Genomic DNA, 19,862 nt, shown 5'->3' on the forward strand with positions numbered 1-19,862 from the left:
AATCAGTTTTGAATCAGGAAAGTGAACCCTGAATAGTTCGTTCAGTGTTTCCCTTCCTGTTTGTGTATACTGCCTGTTAGGCAGCTTAATCGTGCTGACCTCATTGGTCACCTGTTTTGGCATGATTCTCATGAGTCTGGCACCGCCTGGTATATCATTGATCTCCTGGCAGTGCCTTCTCCATGAGGATCGCTTGGCTTTTCTTATTTTTTTATTGTAACAGGTAAGGGCTTCCTTGTAGGTGTCCCACTGCCCTGTTCTTTTAGTTGTATTAAACAACCTTCTCATTTTGGTTCTGAGCCCACTCAACTGTTTACTCCACCAAGGTGCTCTCCTTGGTTTGCAAGTGGTCCTAGCCAGACAATTCCGATAAAAGGACGAGATAATAGCCTGTTGCAACTGGTCAACGGACCGATCAGCGTCCTTTATTGTGCATATATTTCGCGAGGTGGTCTCCAGATTTACCTTTAGGTTGTCTTTGTAAGACTCCCAATTGGTTCTCTTAGGATTCCTATAAGTAGCTTGATCTACTGTAATGTTGCATATTTGAAAGCATATATATCTGTGATCTGATAAGGATGGCTCATTAGATGCATGCCAGTTACTTATCAGGTTAGCGGCCTCCATAGTCTAGAGGTAACGTTCCCACCTCATGACTCGTAGTACGCGAGTTCAAATACCCGGCGGAGGTCGTCGAATTTTTAAGGGCGGAAAAATTCAGGGAACAAGTCCTCCGGGAGGGACTTTAAGCCGTGGGTCCCATGTCGTAGCTTTACGGCACATAAAAGAACCTCATATCTCCAAAGGAGGTAACTGAGCCAAATTAACGGACGTTTCCCACCCAACAGCAGTCTCTAATACCTCTGGTAGATGGGGGAAGCATTATAGATATCTCTCAGCTAGTAGAGCCGGTCTCGCTGGCTGGGCGGGACTGATGGTAAGCACCAGTACCGGTAGGATATAGAGACTGGTAGAAATCATAGAGGGAAGCACGATGGACCAATACAGGTCTCAGTGCATGGGGAAAAACCCACCCTCTCCAATAACTAACTAACTACTTATCAGGTTTTTTATTTTCTTGGTCCCTAGTGTCAAGTCCATAACCTCCTGCCTATTGCAAACCACAAAGGTAGGCTCGTTACCTTGGTTTAGAATATTAAGGTTTGAACCCGCCAAATATTCCATGAGGCATTCTCCTCTTGGGTTGATGTCAGTGCTTCCCCACAATGTGTGGCGCACGTTGGTGTCACACCAAATGGTGAGCTGCTTTTTCCTAAGATGACAGTATTCAACGATGTCCCTCACTTCTTTGGAAGGTGGTGGTTCATCTAAATCATATGGAAGGTAGGCTGAAGTGACGATGAGCTCCTCACAGCCTCCGCCCAATGGGTATATCATCCTCACTATCATCGTGTCTCTAGAATAAAACTCCAGCAAGAGTAAAGCATTAATATGATTATTAACATATATGCATGATCTCACATTTTCTCGAGGTACGACAGAAGAAACTGTTCCCCCTGAATTCTTTAAGCCTCTTATTTGGCCCCTATATATCCAAGGTTCCTGAATAAGTGCTACGTCTACTTTTCCCTCAGCAAGTTGTTGACATGAAATTGCTGTAGCAGCCTTGCTGTGGTGTAGGTTAATTTGATTGAATCATATGTTGTGTGTATATGTCATGTGTGTATATATGTGTGTTATGTGTTTATTCTGTAATGCTGGGAAATGTGTCCTCCTCCATACCTTCTTCCACAGCCCCTTTTCTTTTATCAGACCTTGTTTCCTCCAAGGGAAGTCCTTGATCTAGTAAGATCGGGTTGACAAGAGGAGGAATTGTCTCCTCATCAGATACTCTCTTCCTGTCAACTGAGGGAGTGGGTACATCATCCCCATCCCCTTCTGAGAGTATTGAACTGGGCACAGCAACTTCTTTATGCTGCTGCACCTCAGGATCTTGCAGGACCCTAACGGTTCCCTATGAGATTGCTGTGTATACCCTGTATCCAGTTCCCTTGATAACAGATAGGGAATCCCGGTCTATAATTATGATCAGTCTCTGCCCTTTCGGTACAGATTTCCTATCCAGGATCCTCCAACTCTCGGTATGGAGTCCTGGATTAAGACTCCCGATCCATTTCAGCAGCTCCGCACGATTTTGTGCAACTTTGTCCTTCGTCCTGAGAGCCACCTTCACAGGTTTGGGCAGGTTGTTGGCATCAGTAATCTTCAGCCTAGCCCCTGATTTTAATCTATGATTATCTATGGTTCTAACGAGCCACTGTCCAGACTGTTAGTCGGCACATGTATATATTAATGCCCCTCCCTCCAGTCTGTATGGTTTCAGGCGTGGTAGTTCTCCCAAAGGAGTCTATGTAACACCTGTTCCAGTTCCTCCAAAATGGAGTCCTAGTCTCCCTATGATAGCTTGTCTTCAGGATACATTTCCTTGAAGATAGCTACTTTTATATTGGTCAGAGCCTCCTTATAAGTCCCTGGTCCCTTAGAGTCCCTGGGCCTTTTTGGAGCTCTGGCCATTTCTGTAGGGGTACTGCCCTCTGACCTTGGCCTCTTAAAGGTCCTGGTGGGGGCTTCTCCCTGCTTGGGCGAGTCTGCATTTCCTGTTTGCTGACTGCCCCCAGCTCTTGCCTTTTTTAATTTCCGTCTAGTGCTTCCAGACAAGGCCTTCTTTGCTAGATGGGGTCCACCTACTCCAGAGACTAGGTGTCCCAGTCCTGCTGCAGGTGTGCTAGAAGTACTAGCCCCCTGTAGTGGTATGTCAGTACTACTGACTCCCAAGAGAGGAGTTTTTGGTTTTACCTCAGGTAGGTTTCGAACCACTGGTTCATCTCTGCCTTGATTCTGAACTAACTTCAGCTCCAAACTTGTCCCACCTATAATATCTCAGCACAGACTGCATAGAAAGCACTGTTCCTCTGTTGCTGTTCAGTTGTTGCTTATCTTATGGTCACCACCTAGCAACAGGTCTACATACCACAATATGTAATGCATGTTTGGTTCAATAATTATATTAACAGCTGTTAATTGATTTTGTGTTTGAGATTGTTTAATATTTGAATTTGCAGTATGTTTGTTTAAAAAAACTTCAAAGAAGGATTTTAAATTTTAACTACATTGCAAATGAGGGAAGACATTTATTTAAATAAAGTGTTCTTAAAACTGAAGAAAATGATTTATTAATGCAGTGACTTGCAATTCTCTAAGGAAGTGTCTTAATAATAGAACCAGATAATCCAAAAAATATTCACATTTTTGTAAATTATTTTCCTAGGCTCCATTTTAATATTATTCTGTGAAATCCTCTGTTGTTAAATGGAGAAGAACATGAAGCTAATTATTTTGACGGTCTTACTGTATCCTGAAATTCTGTTCCTTGCTGTAGAGGAAAAAGACTCAATCATTGCAAGATCATGTTCATTTGATGAGTGCCATGGTTGTGCAGTGACACATTAGGTGCTTGAACCTCACTGGTAGATAATAGTGTTTGGAGATGTCTCATTAGAATGCACCTTTAAAGGTTATAACTAAGTCTATGGTGCAGAGTCCTTGATCAGCTGATGCTCAGCTAGTCATGAAATTCCCAGCAGTTTATTGATTCTGAAGTCATACAGTGTTCACAGGAACAAACCGTTGGTCCATGTCCTCAGCCACATGAATCCAGTGTACACATTCTGTCCTTTATCTCTAAGCTTTATTTTAATAGTATCTACCCATCTATGCCCACTTCTGCCCAAGTGTTATCTTTGGATCAGGTATTGCAATCAAAATTTATATGCACATATTGTGTTTATGGACATTATCCATCATCTTGTCTTTATCTAAAAACCATCCTGTTTATTTTTCAAAACATAGTGTTTCGGAGACTGGATTCTATCCAGGTAAAACCTACTCAGTTGGGCCCAATCGATAGAGCTAGTCCATATCTCTGGACACCTGTGCCAGCTCCGAGATGGGGTACATAAATGAAACACAGCACAAGTCATCTACGAGAGTTGAGGAAACATTCAATTATTGAAACTCTACATGCATGAGGCCTTGAACCAGAGAAGTATCTCAATTGAAATCATCGCTGGAGAGAAGTAATACTTATTATGGTACCAACACAAGAAAAACAGATATTTTCCAATCAAACTACTCTTGACGGTGTTGTAGTCTCTTGGCTTCTGCTGTGATAACAGGGGTCCAGATGGGAGAGATGTCCACACTGGGTTGACTGATTGGGTGGTCCAGCAGAGACATGTGGGCTGATTCCTTCTTTTTCCTGTGTGTTGTGATGGGCTCAATCTACAAGACCTTCACTTCATTCCAACATATTGTAACGTGGATGACGCAACAGGAAGTAGGGGTCACGTGAACTCTGCGTTTCCGCAAGTGACATCCCATACCCCCACTCCTTCCATCATTACGCAACACTCGGTAAACACCCCTCCCCGCTAAACTGTGATGTCACGCAACAGGCAAGTCCATGCAGCGACTGTTGCTAGGCAATTGGTAAACACGGCGATTACACAACAAGGAAGCGAGGTGTGTTTTCCACTGTCTGACGGGATTTATAAGAGAAACAGGAACGCCTAGAAAGGAGTCTAGTGGAAGTCTAGCAGTCGCTGAGTGCAGTTGAAGTCCAGCAGCTACGAGTTCAGTTGTATCGAGTGAATGGCGGTGACTACAGCAGGAGAAGTAATTGTGATACTGCAGATGGCAGTGATTGGGAAATTGTGAATTGGGTATGTGTATGTGTAAGAGCGACTGTTCAATAAATTTGCTAGATCCAAAACGGCGTGAAGTTATCTGTCACGTGATACGTACCCAACACGCAACAATATTTTGTGGCCTTCCTCATACGTGTGTTGGGCTAATTTTGATTTTTCCGGCAAACCCTGTGTCAGGTTATATTTGTACTCCTTAATGCGTACTTCTAAGGGTCTACTTGTTTTGCTGATGTAGCATCTGCTGCAGTCGCATGGGATGCTGTACACACGCTGCTTCATCTGCTGGGCATCTCTAACCAGTCCAGTTTTCATCAATGTCCCATGGAGTGTATGTTTAGTTTTGAAGATGGTTCTGTGAAGGAAATAGTTCCTGATGCATCTTAATTTCTCAGAAGTGCCCTTAACATACAGGATGGTGACAGTGCCCTGGTATACTGTGTCTGAAGAGGGATTATTTCTTGCTGGTGGCTTCATTACAGTCAACAAATTCTTTTGCATATTCTTTGAGCATCAGATCATGTCTTATGTTTTTAATTTTGTTGTTAAAATCCTTCTGGTTTTGACATACGACTTTCGCTTAGTCGACCAAACCATGAATGACTCCGCTTTTTACATGATGTGAGTAGTTGAACTTGAAGTGAAGATACCTTGTAAGAGTAGGCTCCCGGTAAACTTTTGTGGTCAGTTTTGGACCCTGCTTCGTAACTAAAATGCCCAAGAATGGAAGCGTATTATTAGCCTCAACTTCCATAGTGAATTTGATGGTAGGCTTAATGCTGTTGATATGGTGGAGAAATTCCTGTAACTTTTCCAGTCCATGTGACCGTGTCACAAATGTGTCATCGATGTATCTTAGTCATTTAGTGGGTTTGTAATCGGCTGTGTCCAATGCCATTTCTTCAAAATGCTCCATGAATATATTACTGACCACTTGAGATAATTTCCCATTGCCATACCCTCTTTTTGTTGGCAGAATTTATCCTAAAACTTTAAGTATGTGGTTGTTAAGCAGATGTCCAGTAGTTCCATCGCATCTTCAGTTTGCGAAGGTGGGCACTCTGGGAAGGAAAGATCCTTACTGAGTCTATTTCTTATCACTTATAAGACCTCTTCCACTAATACATTGGTGAATAGACTAACAATGTCAAAACTTACAAGGTAGTCTTCTTTTTTCAGGTTGATATCCTGTATTGGATTAATAAAGTGTTCTGAGTTGTTTACGAAGGAGTATGTATTGCCAGTCAGAGGGCTCAGGATCTTATGGAGGAATTCTGCTATAGCATAAGAGGGAGAGTCAATAGAACTAACTCTTGGTGTGACTGGGATGTTAGGCTTGTGTATCTTGGGAAGTCCATAGAGGCGAGGGCTTTGCTGTGGTAAGGAGTCAGTTTTCATTTTAATGTGTGGAGTTTTAATAATTTAATGTTTTCTTAGCTCTCGCAGATTGTTTGTGCTGTGTTTGATTTATGTACCCCATCTTGGAGCTGGCACAGGTGTCTGGAGATAGGGTCTAGTTCTATCGATTGGGCCCAGCTGATTAGGTTTTACCTGAAGATGGAGACAGAATCCAGTCTTCAAAATATTGTGTTTTGAAAAATAAACAGGACAGTTTTTAGATAAAGACAAAATGGTGGATAATTTCCAGAATCATAAAAGTTGTACTTTTATCATCACAAACTTTTAGATCTTAATTAAAATTTATGTGCCTTTCTGATCCCTCTTGTGCATGTGTATGCCACACCCATCGCAACCTTGATCTGATAATACTATTGATATTTCTTGAAGGTTGCCAATTATGAAGCATTTTATTATGCTCCTTTCTCCAACACTTGTCATTTCCTCTCTGCTGGGTTCAGACATTCGCCTAAGTACCCTGTTTTCAAAAATCATAATTTTATATTCTGCTCCTAATGTGAGAGGCCACATTTTTCATCCCTCCAAAACAAGAAGTAAAACTATAATTTTGTACATTTTAAGCTTTAATTTTTTATGTAGGAGACAGGAAAACAAAGGATTCTGATTTGAATGATAGCAACCATTCCCCAAATATTTGACCTTTGCCACATTTTCAAAGGATTTGACTTTATATTATGACATTGTCTTGCAGTTTTGTGTTTTGACATGAACATATACTTAGGTTTCTCTGCATTTATTTCTAGATCAGCTTACATACTAGCATATAATAGTGAGTGATTATGTTACTTCCCTTATGGCAGTTATGTTTCTGCTCAATAAATTAAAATGAGCATAAACTGTAAACTGGAGTGTTCCAGTCAGTTCCAGTGCCTCCGCATTTGCTAGGACCTTCCTAGTGGCATATCATAATGCAAAGTTGAAAGCAGTGGCTGTAAAGTCGCCCCTTGTTTCAGACATCTGAATAGGAACCCTGTGAGGCAGATTGTAACTGTCCAAGCTATACTATAGATTCTTTCAAATAAAATTTTTGTCATTTCAGAGTTTCCAACTTGCCTGATGTAGCGGGTGGTGGGGGAAGTGGTAGCAGCAGTGGTGTTCAGTCCACGTCACAGGACATCCCCACCCTTGACTTGCTCTGGGTTGAGTCCAAATCTAAAAAGGCAGCACTAAAGGTATTTCATGTTTACATATTTATTTTATGATCATATGAAGAAAAACATTTGATACAGTTCTCTCATGCAAATTTGTGACTGTACCACTATACTATAACACTCAAATATGAACTGTGATACCTATTTTAAAAGAAGAGCCTTACAAGGGAAATCATCCACCTCTACCACCACCACCACTTTTTCTTTTGCTATGTTCTCTCATGGCCGTTGATTGTATTCATGCTGACTCTGTAACTAGCCGCTGGCTGTTGAGCTCAGCACACAAGTAAATAAAGAAGTGAATAATAATAATATATAATTACATAATGTAATATTATAATATATTAGTATTCATCATCATCATCAATTTTTTTAATGCTAGTGGGGTGGCACTAAGTCCCTTGTACTGCGGCCACTTCTGGCCTACTGTACCAGCCCCAGGTGATAGGTGAGGGTGATTGTGGAGCAATTGGTGGAATGAAGATTGGGACGGGAATCCAAAGTACTCGGAGAAAACCTGCCCCAGCGCCACTTTGTCCACCACAAATCCCACTTGACCAGACCCGATCATCATCATTTACTTCAGGACAGGCTTTCATTTCCCCATTCCATCTCAAAGACTATCCTCCTATCATCATCATGGTCTTCCAACATTTCGTCTTCTGTCTGTCTGGTAATTCTTAACTTTTTCTGTAAGTCTTTAAGAGTCCCTTCTTAAGAAGTGATTATGCCACTTGTTTGTGTAGTCTTGGATTCTTTCATCCAAAGCACATATTTATAATGTATTCCGTATTTCTGTATTGTGTACATGGTCTGTATGTGGGTGTCCAAACATGCCTGGAAAAACTATGTAGTTACAGAATGGTTTAGTGTCATGATCTTTTTAAGTTCCTCAGTAATGTAAGGTTATGGATTGGATTGATCTGGCTCAGGATAGGGACCAGTGGAGGGCTCTTGTGAGCATGGTAATGAACCTTCGGATTCCATAAAATGCTGGGAAATTTTTGAGTAGCTGCAGAATTGGCAGCTCCTCAAGAAGGGCTCAGTTCCATGAGTAAGTAAGTGATGTAGGTTTTGCCCTGTTCAAGGTTCAAATGTAATTATCAGAAGGCAGTAAACCAATGTTAAATATCCTCCATTTTGGGTTTTCTACAGATAGGTGTACAGAAGTATTGTCCCCCAGAGAAACTGTTGATGTTGTTTAGTAGTAGTAGTAGTAGTAGTACTTTTGTGTGTGTGTGTGTGTGTGTAATTACAGTACTGTGTGTGAGAAGGTGGAACTCAATATGGGTCACATTAACACCCTAAAGCACAATGATTACTGCAGCATGTACCATGTACTTTAACATCCACAATCTAAGTATTTTGCCCAGAGAGTGTATTTATAGTGTCTGTACAGCTCATAGAACAAAAAGCAGTTATTTCTCGTCCATGATGTAAGTGGCAACTTTAGTAAAATGTGAACTGTGTTGTAACTGCATAGGATGTTACGTGATCATAGTCACTAGAGCTAGGATTTTTCTGTATTATTATTATCATCGTGCAAAATGCGTACATAATTATGTAACAGAAACATCTGAAATGTGTAATAAAATATATATAAGGTAAAGGTAAAGGTAAAGGTGTCTCTGTGCGAAACTAATTGAGCTATACGCCATGAAGGCGTGTGGGGGAGTGGATGTATAGATCCATGTTTTCTTGACCTCGACGCTAGTTGGATATATGTAACATCACATAAAAGTAATATTTAGTTTTGCAAGCAACTTTTATTTACAGTCTTTTGGCACAGTCATTGATATTTTGATGCACAATACACAATTAGAAGCTTTTCCATATTTTCTAGGGTCATTTATTGCCTTTATCTGATAGAATGTGTTTGTAGGCTGAAAGGGATCTTTCTACATCACAAGATGTTACTGGTGCTTATTTTAACAAAGGAATTTTCTCAGGAGCAATGTCTTCAGGCGGATCTACATTGTCTCCATTAAGTGCCTGAGAGACCTTGGTAAATGTTGAAAATCCAGGGTTTCCTTTTAACACAGCCTGCAACTTGGTGGACACACTTTCACCAGCCTCCCCTTTCACAACACTAAGCTTTTCATTTACATTTTTCATTATGTCCATCGGTTCTTGCGGAGGAAGTCCCTGGGTTTCTAAATATTGTATACTCTGCGGAAGCCAGCCAAAATTTCATCGAATGTAGGCAATTGAACAGACCATTTTTGGATCGCTGAATGTACTCTGGTATTCACGCACTGAAATAGCAGGCTCAGATGGGAACTTGGCTACAATTGATTTTGTAGTTTCAGAGTGTTCACTGTAGAAGTTGACTGCTTCTGTCCAGGTTCTCATTCTTGTTGGCATTGGTCCACTTATTCGCTTGGGGTAATTTGCTTGTAACCTCCTTGGCAACATGTTGCAGTCCATGAATCAGATTAGGGTAAAACACTTTGAACACAGTTGCAGCTTTCAGCATTTATTCCATAGCACTTGAATACAAAATTAGCAACTTCTCCTCATGAGCTCCAGTAGGCCACAGTTAAGTCCATAATTCACAGATCTTGCAAAAGTGGAATGATTTATATGGTGCAGAACTTTGGAGCAAATGAAATGTGCATTAGAAGGAACTTCAACGTCATGCACAGTAACCCATATAAAGGCATCTCCTGTGTTACCTCTTATGTTTTCCATGGTTTCTTCATAGCACATAGACAGGTAATGTTTTTGAAGTGTTGACTGCCCTGGAATATGTTGCTTGCAATACTTTTCCTAAAAGGATCAAAATTCGGGCATTTGGAGTTTAAACCAGAGGATTTTTGCAGATAACATCCAATTGCACATATCCTCGAAGAATTCATTTCTTGAGGTCTAAGATTGCTGCATCTGTGTCCAGGACAATTGCTTCTTCAAAGAACTCAGTTGCTTGTTCTTTGTATATAGTGAGCTTTGTGCATGTTGCTTCAACTGTGATTTCATAGAAGACCCAATACTTTGGTAATAAGCCAGACATGTTATGATTTTACTGTCAGTTATGAAGGAATCATCTGTTTTTTACCCAAAAATTTAACTTTAACGCCAGAGAGGATATAACCAGTGTCACAGTGATATTGACTACATAAACTTGACCTTAACTCATTGAACTGCTGATACAAGATTAAAATCACTTTCAAAAATTTCAAAACAAGAATGCAGGTTGTTAGGAGTGGCAAAAGGGCATCACAATCAGTGGCAAGTATTACCGGAACCTTCTGAGAAAATTACAGGAGGAAATCAAGAAAGAGCAACATGGAATACTGGGAAGAGGTGTGCGACTTCTTCACAACAATGCGCTGCTCATGCTACTACAACACTTGCTGCCTGTTTGAGATATGAAATTCTCCCTCATCCACCATATTCACCAGACCTGGCACTGAGCAACTTCTTCCTATTTCCTTGACTAAAGAAGCCACCTCGTGGTAAACAATTCTAAGATGATGATGACATTTCTGCTGTGGAGGACTTCCTAAACAGTCAAAATGAGACCTTCTGTGATCAAGGTATCCAGCAGCTAATGCATCATTGGGGAAAGAAATGTGGCCTTGCAAGGGGCATATGTAGAGAAGGGCTAACTCACAATTTCTTACACGTGTGTCTCTGTTTCTTCTGGGTGATAATTAAAATTTTATGATTTTCCTACGTACTTCCACAAACCTGATGCTCTGTGAACCCACATTTTTTTTACATGAATGCTTTTTCGACTTTGTGTTTCGTTTTGTCTGAGATGGATGGCAAAATCAAGCAATGTGTCTGCATCAAGTTTTGCGTGAAGCTCGCTAAATCCGCTACCAGAACCAGAAGGCTTCATGAGTCTTTTGGAGAACATTCTTTAAACCAGACAGCAGTATTTGGAAGGTATTCATGTTTCAAGGCCAGTTGAGTATCATTTGAAAATGACAAATGTTCAGGGTGACCAAGCACCAATGAAGACCATTGCAGAACAATCCATGAGCTTGCAGACACTGTTGGTATCAGTTATGGAGTTTGCCAGGAGATCTTAACAGAAAATTTGAACATGCACCCCATTGGTCCTTCATCATGACAACACTCCTGACCACACATCCCTGAAAATCACAGAGTTTCTGACTAACAAGAACATGGTTATAGTTCCCAATCCTCCCTGCTCACCGGACTTAGCCCCCTGTGATTTTGCTGTTTCCCAAATTGAAAATAAAACTGAAGGGACAACATTTTCAAACCTAGTCTGGGAACTTTCTGATACTACCTCATAGTTTACTCTGCTTTACAAAAGAGTTAATTCCTTCCGGATTTCCCCATCATTCCAGAAAAAGTCTTTTGGAAGGGCGGAGGAGACTGTTAGTACAATATTTCACCAAAATGCACACAAAAAATGTAGGCACATTCCAGTTTAAAATGCAGCCAAAGAAAAAAAATGTCACGAAATATATAGGTTTATGTAATTTCCCAAGAAATATATAGGAAATGCCAAAATATGTGAAAATATGTAAAATAAAATTCAACTGCAGCAATGCTAATGCTGCAGTTCATGGAGATCATGTTTGAGCATCTACATAAAAATCCTAGCTTTAATAATCACTATTTGCTTCAATAGTAGTAGTTCTTAGAAAGAAGTTAGTGTTTTGAGTATAAGAACAACACTGATAGTTTTAAGTATCTGCTTTTGAAATCTTAGAGTTCACAGAATTTTTATGTGTAATGTGCTGTATTACCTTCCTGGAAAATGGAACATTTAGAATGCATTTAGTGTGCCTTCTGAGGTATGAAAGTGTTTTTTATACATACTGTATGTGGAATGTTACGAAAAAATTGTTTAAATAGCTCAGCAGCTGACTTTTGTTGTTGAGACTATACTTGATTGCTTTGTTTAAGCTGGAGAAACTGGACACAGATCTGAAAAACTACAAGTCAAATTCAATCAAGGAGAGCATCCGGCGAGGGCATGACGATTTGGGTGATCATTACCTTGACTGTGGTGATTTATCCAATGCCCTTAAATGTTATTCACGTGCTCGTGACTATTGTACTAGTGGCAAACATGTAGTTAACATGTGCCTTAATGTCATCAAGGTATGGTTTATTACATTATTTTGTCTTAGTAAAACAGTTTTTTCGACATTAACTTGACTCACAGAGGAACTCAGTCTTAAGTAGCAATTTCAGTTATAAATATTTTTATGAGACATCTGTGGTATAAAGTAAAGAAGTTAAACACTTGAATATATTTGAAATGTGGGTCTTGAGGTTTTCATTGCAATGACTAAAAAGCGCTGTCTTTTGGGATGTTACGCTAGAAACTCTTTATGATACACACAAAAAATAAAGTGTACTTATGATGTGATTATAAAATGTTGTTAACATCTTTTCTCGAAGTTAAGTCCATATGTAGATGAAATTATTAGGGGTCATCAGTGTGGGTTTCAATGTGGCACATCAACTACACATCATATTTTTTGCATTCATCAGATACTGGAGAAAAAATGGGAGTACAGTGAGGCAGTACATCAGCTATTTGTAGACTTCAAGAAAGCCTGTGATTCGGTTAGGAGGGAAGTAATGTACAGTATTCTGAGAGTTTGTGGTACCCATGAAACTGTTAGGCTGATTAAATGTGTTTAGATGAAACCTATAGTAAAATCCATTTACTTAAACTTTTGTCTGTTAAGTTTCCTATTCAAAATGATCTAAAACAAGGAGATGCTTTATTGCCATTGCTTTTCAACTTTGCTTTAGAATATGCCATTAGGAAGATCTTGGGAAACTGCTCAGCAAGAAAGCACAGATTAGAAAACACAGAAACACATGCACACACCCATCAAACCGCACACAACACTCACCACAGCATATCAATATTATATACACAAAACCACACATAACCTCATCCTCAATTTAAAGGATTTATTCTGTTTTATTCTAAATTATAGCACATCTTAAAGGTGGACCTATTGTATAGAATTCATTTCAGCAATAACTTACACTTCAGTGAGTGTGTATTTATGTATTTTTAATCCATATGATGATGTTCTGTTAAGATCGAAGCAAGTAGTGATATACTATAACAACAGTAAATTAATCCTAATTAATCCTGACACTGTTGTCTGCTCTGTTTTGTTGTTAAGTAAGTGTTGTGTAGACAGCCACTATATACCATGACTTAGAATCATGCTCATGTCACCAAATGCAAATACATCTTGGGATATCAGCTGTATCTGGTCTTACAGAGATATCATTTTGCTTGCAGGTTAGTGTATATTTGCAGAACTGGTCACATGTTCTGAGTTACGTCAGTAAAGCAGAAGCAACTCCAGATTTCTCCGAGGTATGAATTATGAAAATATTTTGGTTTAGGAATGTAGGACATGCTACTTGTTGGTGCTTTAGATTCGGGGTAACTGAACGACTTTGTACACCTGTTTTTTTTACATGGTTTCTGTTGAGGAATTTCGTGATTTATGGGTGTCATCTAGTGTTGTTAAGGCAATGAAATCTAGGTTTGGGACACAAGGAATGCATATAGAATTTTGTTGAGGAAATCTCTTGGAAGGCTAAGATATGCTACATTAAAATGCATTATAGGAAATAAGTTGTGAAGATGAGAGATGGATGTGACTGGCTTGGGTTCATGTGCAGTGGCAGATATTACCTTTAGCAGTGTCGAAACTTTGTATTGTGTTAGCAGGGGTTTGGTCAGCCCTCTCACTGCCAAGGCTGATGACCGAACTACCTGCTAAATATGTCAAGGCTGTTTGGGGGTGAATGCAGTTGCACAAAAAGTCTCACTGTGCTTTCACAGATTATCTTCAAAAGACCACAGGTGTGGGTAGTGTGAAAGCCTGTTTCTTTGTCTAAACATTGATGTATGACACTTGATGTCATCTGTTTACAGAAGTGCTCTGCTGAGTGATTAAGATGGAGCTGATCTCTTTGGTGTTCCATGTTGAGGTGGGTTAGAATACCTCCCCTGTAACCCTGTGAGTCATAGAAGGTGATAAAAAGGGAACACAATCTCTGGGGGTATAACTGGACCACCCTGTCACTGGAGGACATAAATACAGAGACCTAGACATCCAAGTTTGGGGTTAGATACAAGGCTTAAGATTTTGCTCTGTTTTTGATTATTATTTGATTATTTTTGCAAACTCCGGAGAAGTGAAAACCAGATGGTCTAATTCACGACAGCATAGCCAGGAATAGACAAATGTAGCAAAATCTTCTAAGGTAGGCTGTGGTTCAAAAAGGGATGGTGTGTTAATGATGATTTCTTTGGCTCAGGCATTTTTAACTTAGATGTGCTGAGACAATGTGATTGGATTGTGGGGTACAAAGAATTCAGGATATGCTGATATTAACATATGTTATACTTGTATATCTGTAAGAGAATGAAAAATTGTGTTGAATTACACTTGGTAGACTGAGGAATAGGTGGAAAACCAAGCGAGTGAAGATACGCAAAAGAGACTAGGGAAGGGAATAGACATGGATAAAAGGATGCTTGTGGTAGGATGGAGAAGGGTTCTTCATAACCCCCTCTCCCCCCAGTGGATGTCTAAGTGATATATTTTTAGTATTGGTTACTTCTCCATAGGCTGTTGGCATCATTTTAGTATCACTTGGAGCGCTTCTGCTTGTGTACTTGATGTTTATAATTACATTGTAACGGGAAGGGATATGGATATGAAATATTCCGTCTTCTGATGTAAGAACAAAAAGTAAAGCTATCCCTGTACCAGGCCATGAAGGCCCATAGGGTTGTGGGACATTGAGGGTCCCACATTATCTAGACAGTCGGCTCACAGATGGCGGTAAGGTTGTCAGCCTTACACACCCGCCACGCTTTACTCCCCAGAAAAATTATTTAATTAATTCCTGGTACTCATTTCTGTTAGAGGCTGAGTCGACCCCAGGGCCATAGTGCGGCCAGAAGGATTAGGTCAATTGAAAAGAAAATCCAGTGACCTCATCGGGATTTGAACCCGCAACCTTCCAGCTTATAGCGTAGCACCTCAACCACTACACTACCGCGTGCCCCAGTCTCAATACTGATAGCATTGCTAAATAACAAACAGTAAAAGTACTATGATTTTGTTCCCAATTTTATGTTAAAATGTAATCTAATAACTTTTTAGTGATAACATGCATTAGTGTTTGATGATGAAGCACCCTCACATGTTTCAGATGCAGTATAAGGGCCAAGCAGAGCAGGATGGAAATAGATTCCACTTCCAAGACATTTTGGTTTTTATGTAAAACAGAGTAGGACAGTGTACAAAGTCCAAATGAATAGCCTTAACCTCTGTTGCCCATGTATCACACTGCTGTGATGGCATGTGTCAGTCCATCAAGCTAGATGTCACTTTATTCTCAGTATAAATACCATTATCCCCGTGTTAAAATCCAGCTGCAAGCACAGTAGTAGTGGCAGATTTAAGCGCCCTCTTCATGGATGATAAAGGTTAAATTATGTTTCTGTTGCTTGTAATTGTAATTTCAGTTCTCTCCTTAATTTTCTAGGTACATGGTAAAGATAGCAACCAAACAATCCAGACTAGACTTAAATGTGCGGCTGGCTTGGCAGAATTGGCTACCAAGAAATATAAGTCGGCAGCAAAACACTTTCTGGTAGGAAACTTTGACCACTGTGATTTCCCTGAGCTGTTGTCACCTAGCAATGTCGCTATGTATGGTGGCCTCTGTGCCCTAGCAACGTTCGACCGTCACGAACTTCAGAAGAATGTAATTTTTAGTAGGTAAGTTTATTTTCAAGGAAGTGTGATTTATAATGAATTGTTTTGCAATATGTATAACTGCTGAATTTGAGGTTTTCATGAGCGTGACTGTGAGGAGTAAAGTCTTCAGGGTTGTAGCACTGTAATTCAAAGAGCATGATGTTTTGGAGGAATGTACTGCCACCTTCTATCCAAGTAAGAAACAGCAGAAGCTAGCTTAGTGTCCCACCTGTGTTTGCTTAGCTTTTACTTTGACCCGAAAGGTGGAGGTGATAGTTCCTCCCCAAATGTTGGGCTTTCTCTGAAGAACGTGGTGTTACAACCCAGAACATCACACTCTTCATAGCTGTTAGCCACATGTCTATGTAGATGCTGGAGTCACAGGTTGTGGGATGAGCTCCTGAGCAATTGGATGAATGTGTGTTGGAATTGCATTGAACATGGTAAAGGTACGTGTGAAATTGTAAAGGAATTTGTGTGACGGGGAAAATTACTCTCTTGTGGGATGTGACAGCTGTGTGGTCTTGTAGTTGGTACCAGTATGTACAAGTAGGAGGAACCTGTTGCATCCACCCTCAGCCCAGTAGGATGGTCAAGTTTTCTGCCTTGAAGATGGAGGCAGCAGAGTCTTGTGAAATGTCGGTAACTTTCTACCACACTACACAGTGTGTAGAAGACAGTAAACTTCATATTCACTGATGTGAGAACCACAGCTCTCAGATGTGTATATGAAGTTAAAGATTTTGTAAAAGTTTGTGACAACTTCTCATTCGTTATTGTCGCCGTGATGTCAAGTATACTTGTCTCCCCCCATGGCTTCTTCTGTAATTGGTTCATTATACAAGGGATAGTCAGTAAATAGATCATAAATGGATATAAACATAAAACGTGGAAAAAACATTTATTTCTTGACATATCCTCCATCATTGATACACTTGTAGCATTGCATTACCAATGCATGAAACCAACAGCATAGAAGTCTGTTGACTGTTGCCCCAGTCACTTCCACACTCCATTTCTAGTGAAACATTTTCCACCAAGTTGGATTTTCAACAGACCAAAGAGATGGAAGTCACTAGTGGCCAAGTCCAGACTCTAAGGTTCAAGAAGTTCCAGCTGTAGTTGTCGAATTCTCTTCTGGCTCCCTCAGACTGTGTGGGGTATTGGATTTTCATTATTAGGCAGTACCCCTCTTGCCGGTTGGTGTGGATGTTTTCTGTGAATTACATCTTAAAGCTTCGGCAGAACTTCGCACTACAATGCAGAATTCACATTTTCACCATGCTGGTGAAAATGGGCTAACAGTGCTCCCAGAGAATCCCAAAACATGGAAAGCATAACTTTCCCAGCTGATGGCATAACCTTAAACTTTTTAGTTGAAGGTGAACTGGAATGTTTCCATTGCATTGAAACGTGCTTTGATTCGGGTTGGTAGTGATGCACCCATGATTCTTTTCCAGTAACAATCCTGTTAAGGATATCTTCTCCCTCATCTGTATACTGTAAGATATTGTGGTGTACTTGATCAGTACATTGCCAGGTAACGTCTCTGTAAACGTAATATGCGCACGCAACAGTAGAACAAGCTAGGCCCGGTCAGCGGTGTTGCGAAATCTCCTCTTTCATTGAATGCAGTGTATATTATTTATAATATTTTCAATATATTTATCAGAATTTATAGTATATATAATCAATGACTTTACATTTTTAACTAGACAATGGCTTGTCCGAGCTCTAGGTCAGAAGACTCTGACATATCAGAATATTTAGATACAGCTCACAGTGATAGTGACTTTATTCCGGAAAGTGACACTGATGATACAAGTGAAGAAGCTGCCCCACGTGTCACACCCCCAGCTGCTCACCCTGTGTCTGACAGTGAAGAGGATGGCATGGATGATGATGATGATTACAGGGAAATTCTGTCATCTGAGCAACCTCTGTCTGCCTTTACAGCTCCAAGAACTGTCTGGACCTTAGCATATGCCTCCTGGTTCTCCTCCTGTTGCTTACTTCCACATCTTCACAGACTGAATAGAGATCACCACCACCAAGGGTTCGACTACTGCTCGTCATGAATGTATTGTCTCTGAAACACGCATGGGAGCTATAAAAATAGCTTTGGGAGAACCAAACAGAAACCACCACCTTGAACAGTTAGTTGTCATTCTGACCATTGCCATGGGAATGTGTGTTTGCAGAGCTGTTGCCTAGCAATGGACTGGTTCCTTTCTGTGGGAACGTTTCTTAGCGAACCATTGCCTATCAAATGGACTTCCACTTCTGTTCATTGCTATTCCAACTTACAGGCTGTGTTTAACAAACTGTTGCCTAGCAATGGTCATCTTTGTCACAATACCGTATAAAAGAAAACAAACAAATTTTATACTTCATGCTGTATTTCCTCCTTGTGGTAGCTCTTCAGTTGCCATCATTCATGTACCTTAACTTGATTGGTGCTGTTTATGTCATTTGAATAGTTCCATTCGGTTACTGCTATTCGATTGTTTTATTTCGTTAGGCATCATTTAAGTAGTTTTGATTGCTCTTGATCAGATGTTTCCGTTGATTGCTAGCATTTAAACAGGTTCATTTGGTTGTGCTTGTTCAGATATTTTCAGTCGCCATCATTCAAGCCCTGCTGCATGGCTTTGGAAATTGGTGGCCCGTGTGAGCATTGCATGGCGCATGTTTTTTCAAGCTGATTTATATGTATAGTAGGTGACCTGTGGTGTACAAAATTGCGAATTGCAAGATGAATTACATATTTTTGTATCTGTGTATCCAAAAATCTGTGGCTGTACATTGACCTTAAAGATATGGTAAGCCTGTTTAATTTTTTTCTGCAGTTTCTTGCCTATGAGTAGGAATGTGTAAATTATGCCAGTAAATGTGGTAAAATGCAGCTCCTGTGTCTCAGAGACTTGGTTCTGTGGTGGATGAGCATGTACTGGAAATAATTCAGGGTTCTCCAATTTCACTCTATTTGTACACCATTTTTTTTCTTCATTCATTCATTCATGCAGTCGCCAGTATCAACAATACTTGGTTCAGCATCAATAAAGAAAGAGTTGACAATTTTTCTACTTTCTTGTTTGGAAATATAGTGTCAACACTAACATGAGATTAGTGCTGTTGTTTTATCCTCATTTTCCTCATTCTCATGTTCCTTTTTCCTCTTCTTTCCTGTCCTCATTTTCCTGTCTCCTCTTATTCCTTTTATTAGTCTACTTTCTTTAATGTTTCTGCTTTATGTGAACTGTCTAACAGCCAAGCCTCGCCATATATGTCTGTCTTCCAAGAGCTCTATCTCGCATTCTTCCCATGTTCCTTTCTCCCTCCCACCTCACTTCTTTCCATCCGTCGATCTCTGTGATATCTTCCCTAACCCATTGTTCCAACTTCTGAAATGCAGCCTCACATCAGTGCCGTAGGTAGGGGACAGTGTTTAAGTATGGGAAAGTTTGTCTGGAGGAATCAAGGGCATTTTCAAAGTAGCTGAAACAGTCTGACAAGAACTTGAACAAGGCTGTGATGAAAATATGACAGAGCAGCAAGTCAATGGCAGATTCTGGTCCTTTTGTGAAGAAACAGCATCATATGTTACATATCCCAAAACTGCAGAACATATTCTGAGATTTGGGGAATATACAGTTTTGATCTTATTGTGTGGGGGTTCTTTTATATGGCATCTGGTCTATTTAGATAGATTATGTCCTGCTTCAGCCCACTGTTACTTTCCTGGGAGAGCGCTTGAAGCTACCGATTGTAGGGTAATTTATGTATTGCAGCTTTCAAGTTTGTATGTTGATTTCTTTGCCAACATG

The 19,862-nt window shown here is 40.1% G+C and overlaps 1 protein-coding gene across 4 annotated transcripts in view; it reads left to right on the plus strand.

Moving 5' to 3' along the window:
- LOC111865637 (COP9 signalosome complex subunit 1) overlaps positions 1–19,862 on the plus strand; it is a 48,630-nt gene that overhangs the window by 7,824 nt on the left and 20,944 nt on the right. For all 4 annotated transcript variants that reach the window (XM_023853820.2, XM_023853821.2, XM_023853822.2 and 1 more), the window contains 4 exons: positions 7,183–7,315; positions 12,182–12,379; positions 13,551–13,628; positions 15,821–16,056. In XM_023853820.2, coding sequence (XP_023709588.1) covers positions 7,183–7,315; positions 12,182–12,379; positions 13,551–13,628; positions 15,821–16,056 — 645 coding nt within the window. The remainder of the gene's footprint in view (positions 1–7,182; positions 7,316–12,181; positions 12,380–13,550; positions 13,629–15,820; positions 16,057–19,862) is intronic.

Source organism: Cryptotermes secundus, unplaced genomic scaffold, assembly GCF_002891405.2.
Source record: "Cryptotermes secundus unplaced genomic scaffold, Csec_1.0 scaffold2482, whole genome shotgun sequence".
In the NCBI taxonomy this organism is placed as follows: domain Eukaryota; kingdom Metazoa; phylum Arthropoda; class Insecta; order Blattodea; family Kalotermitidae; genus Cryptotermes; species Cryptotermes secundus.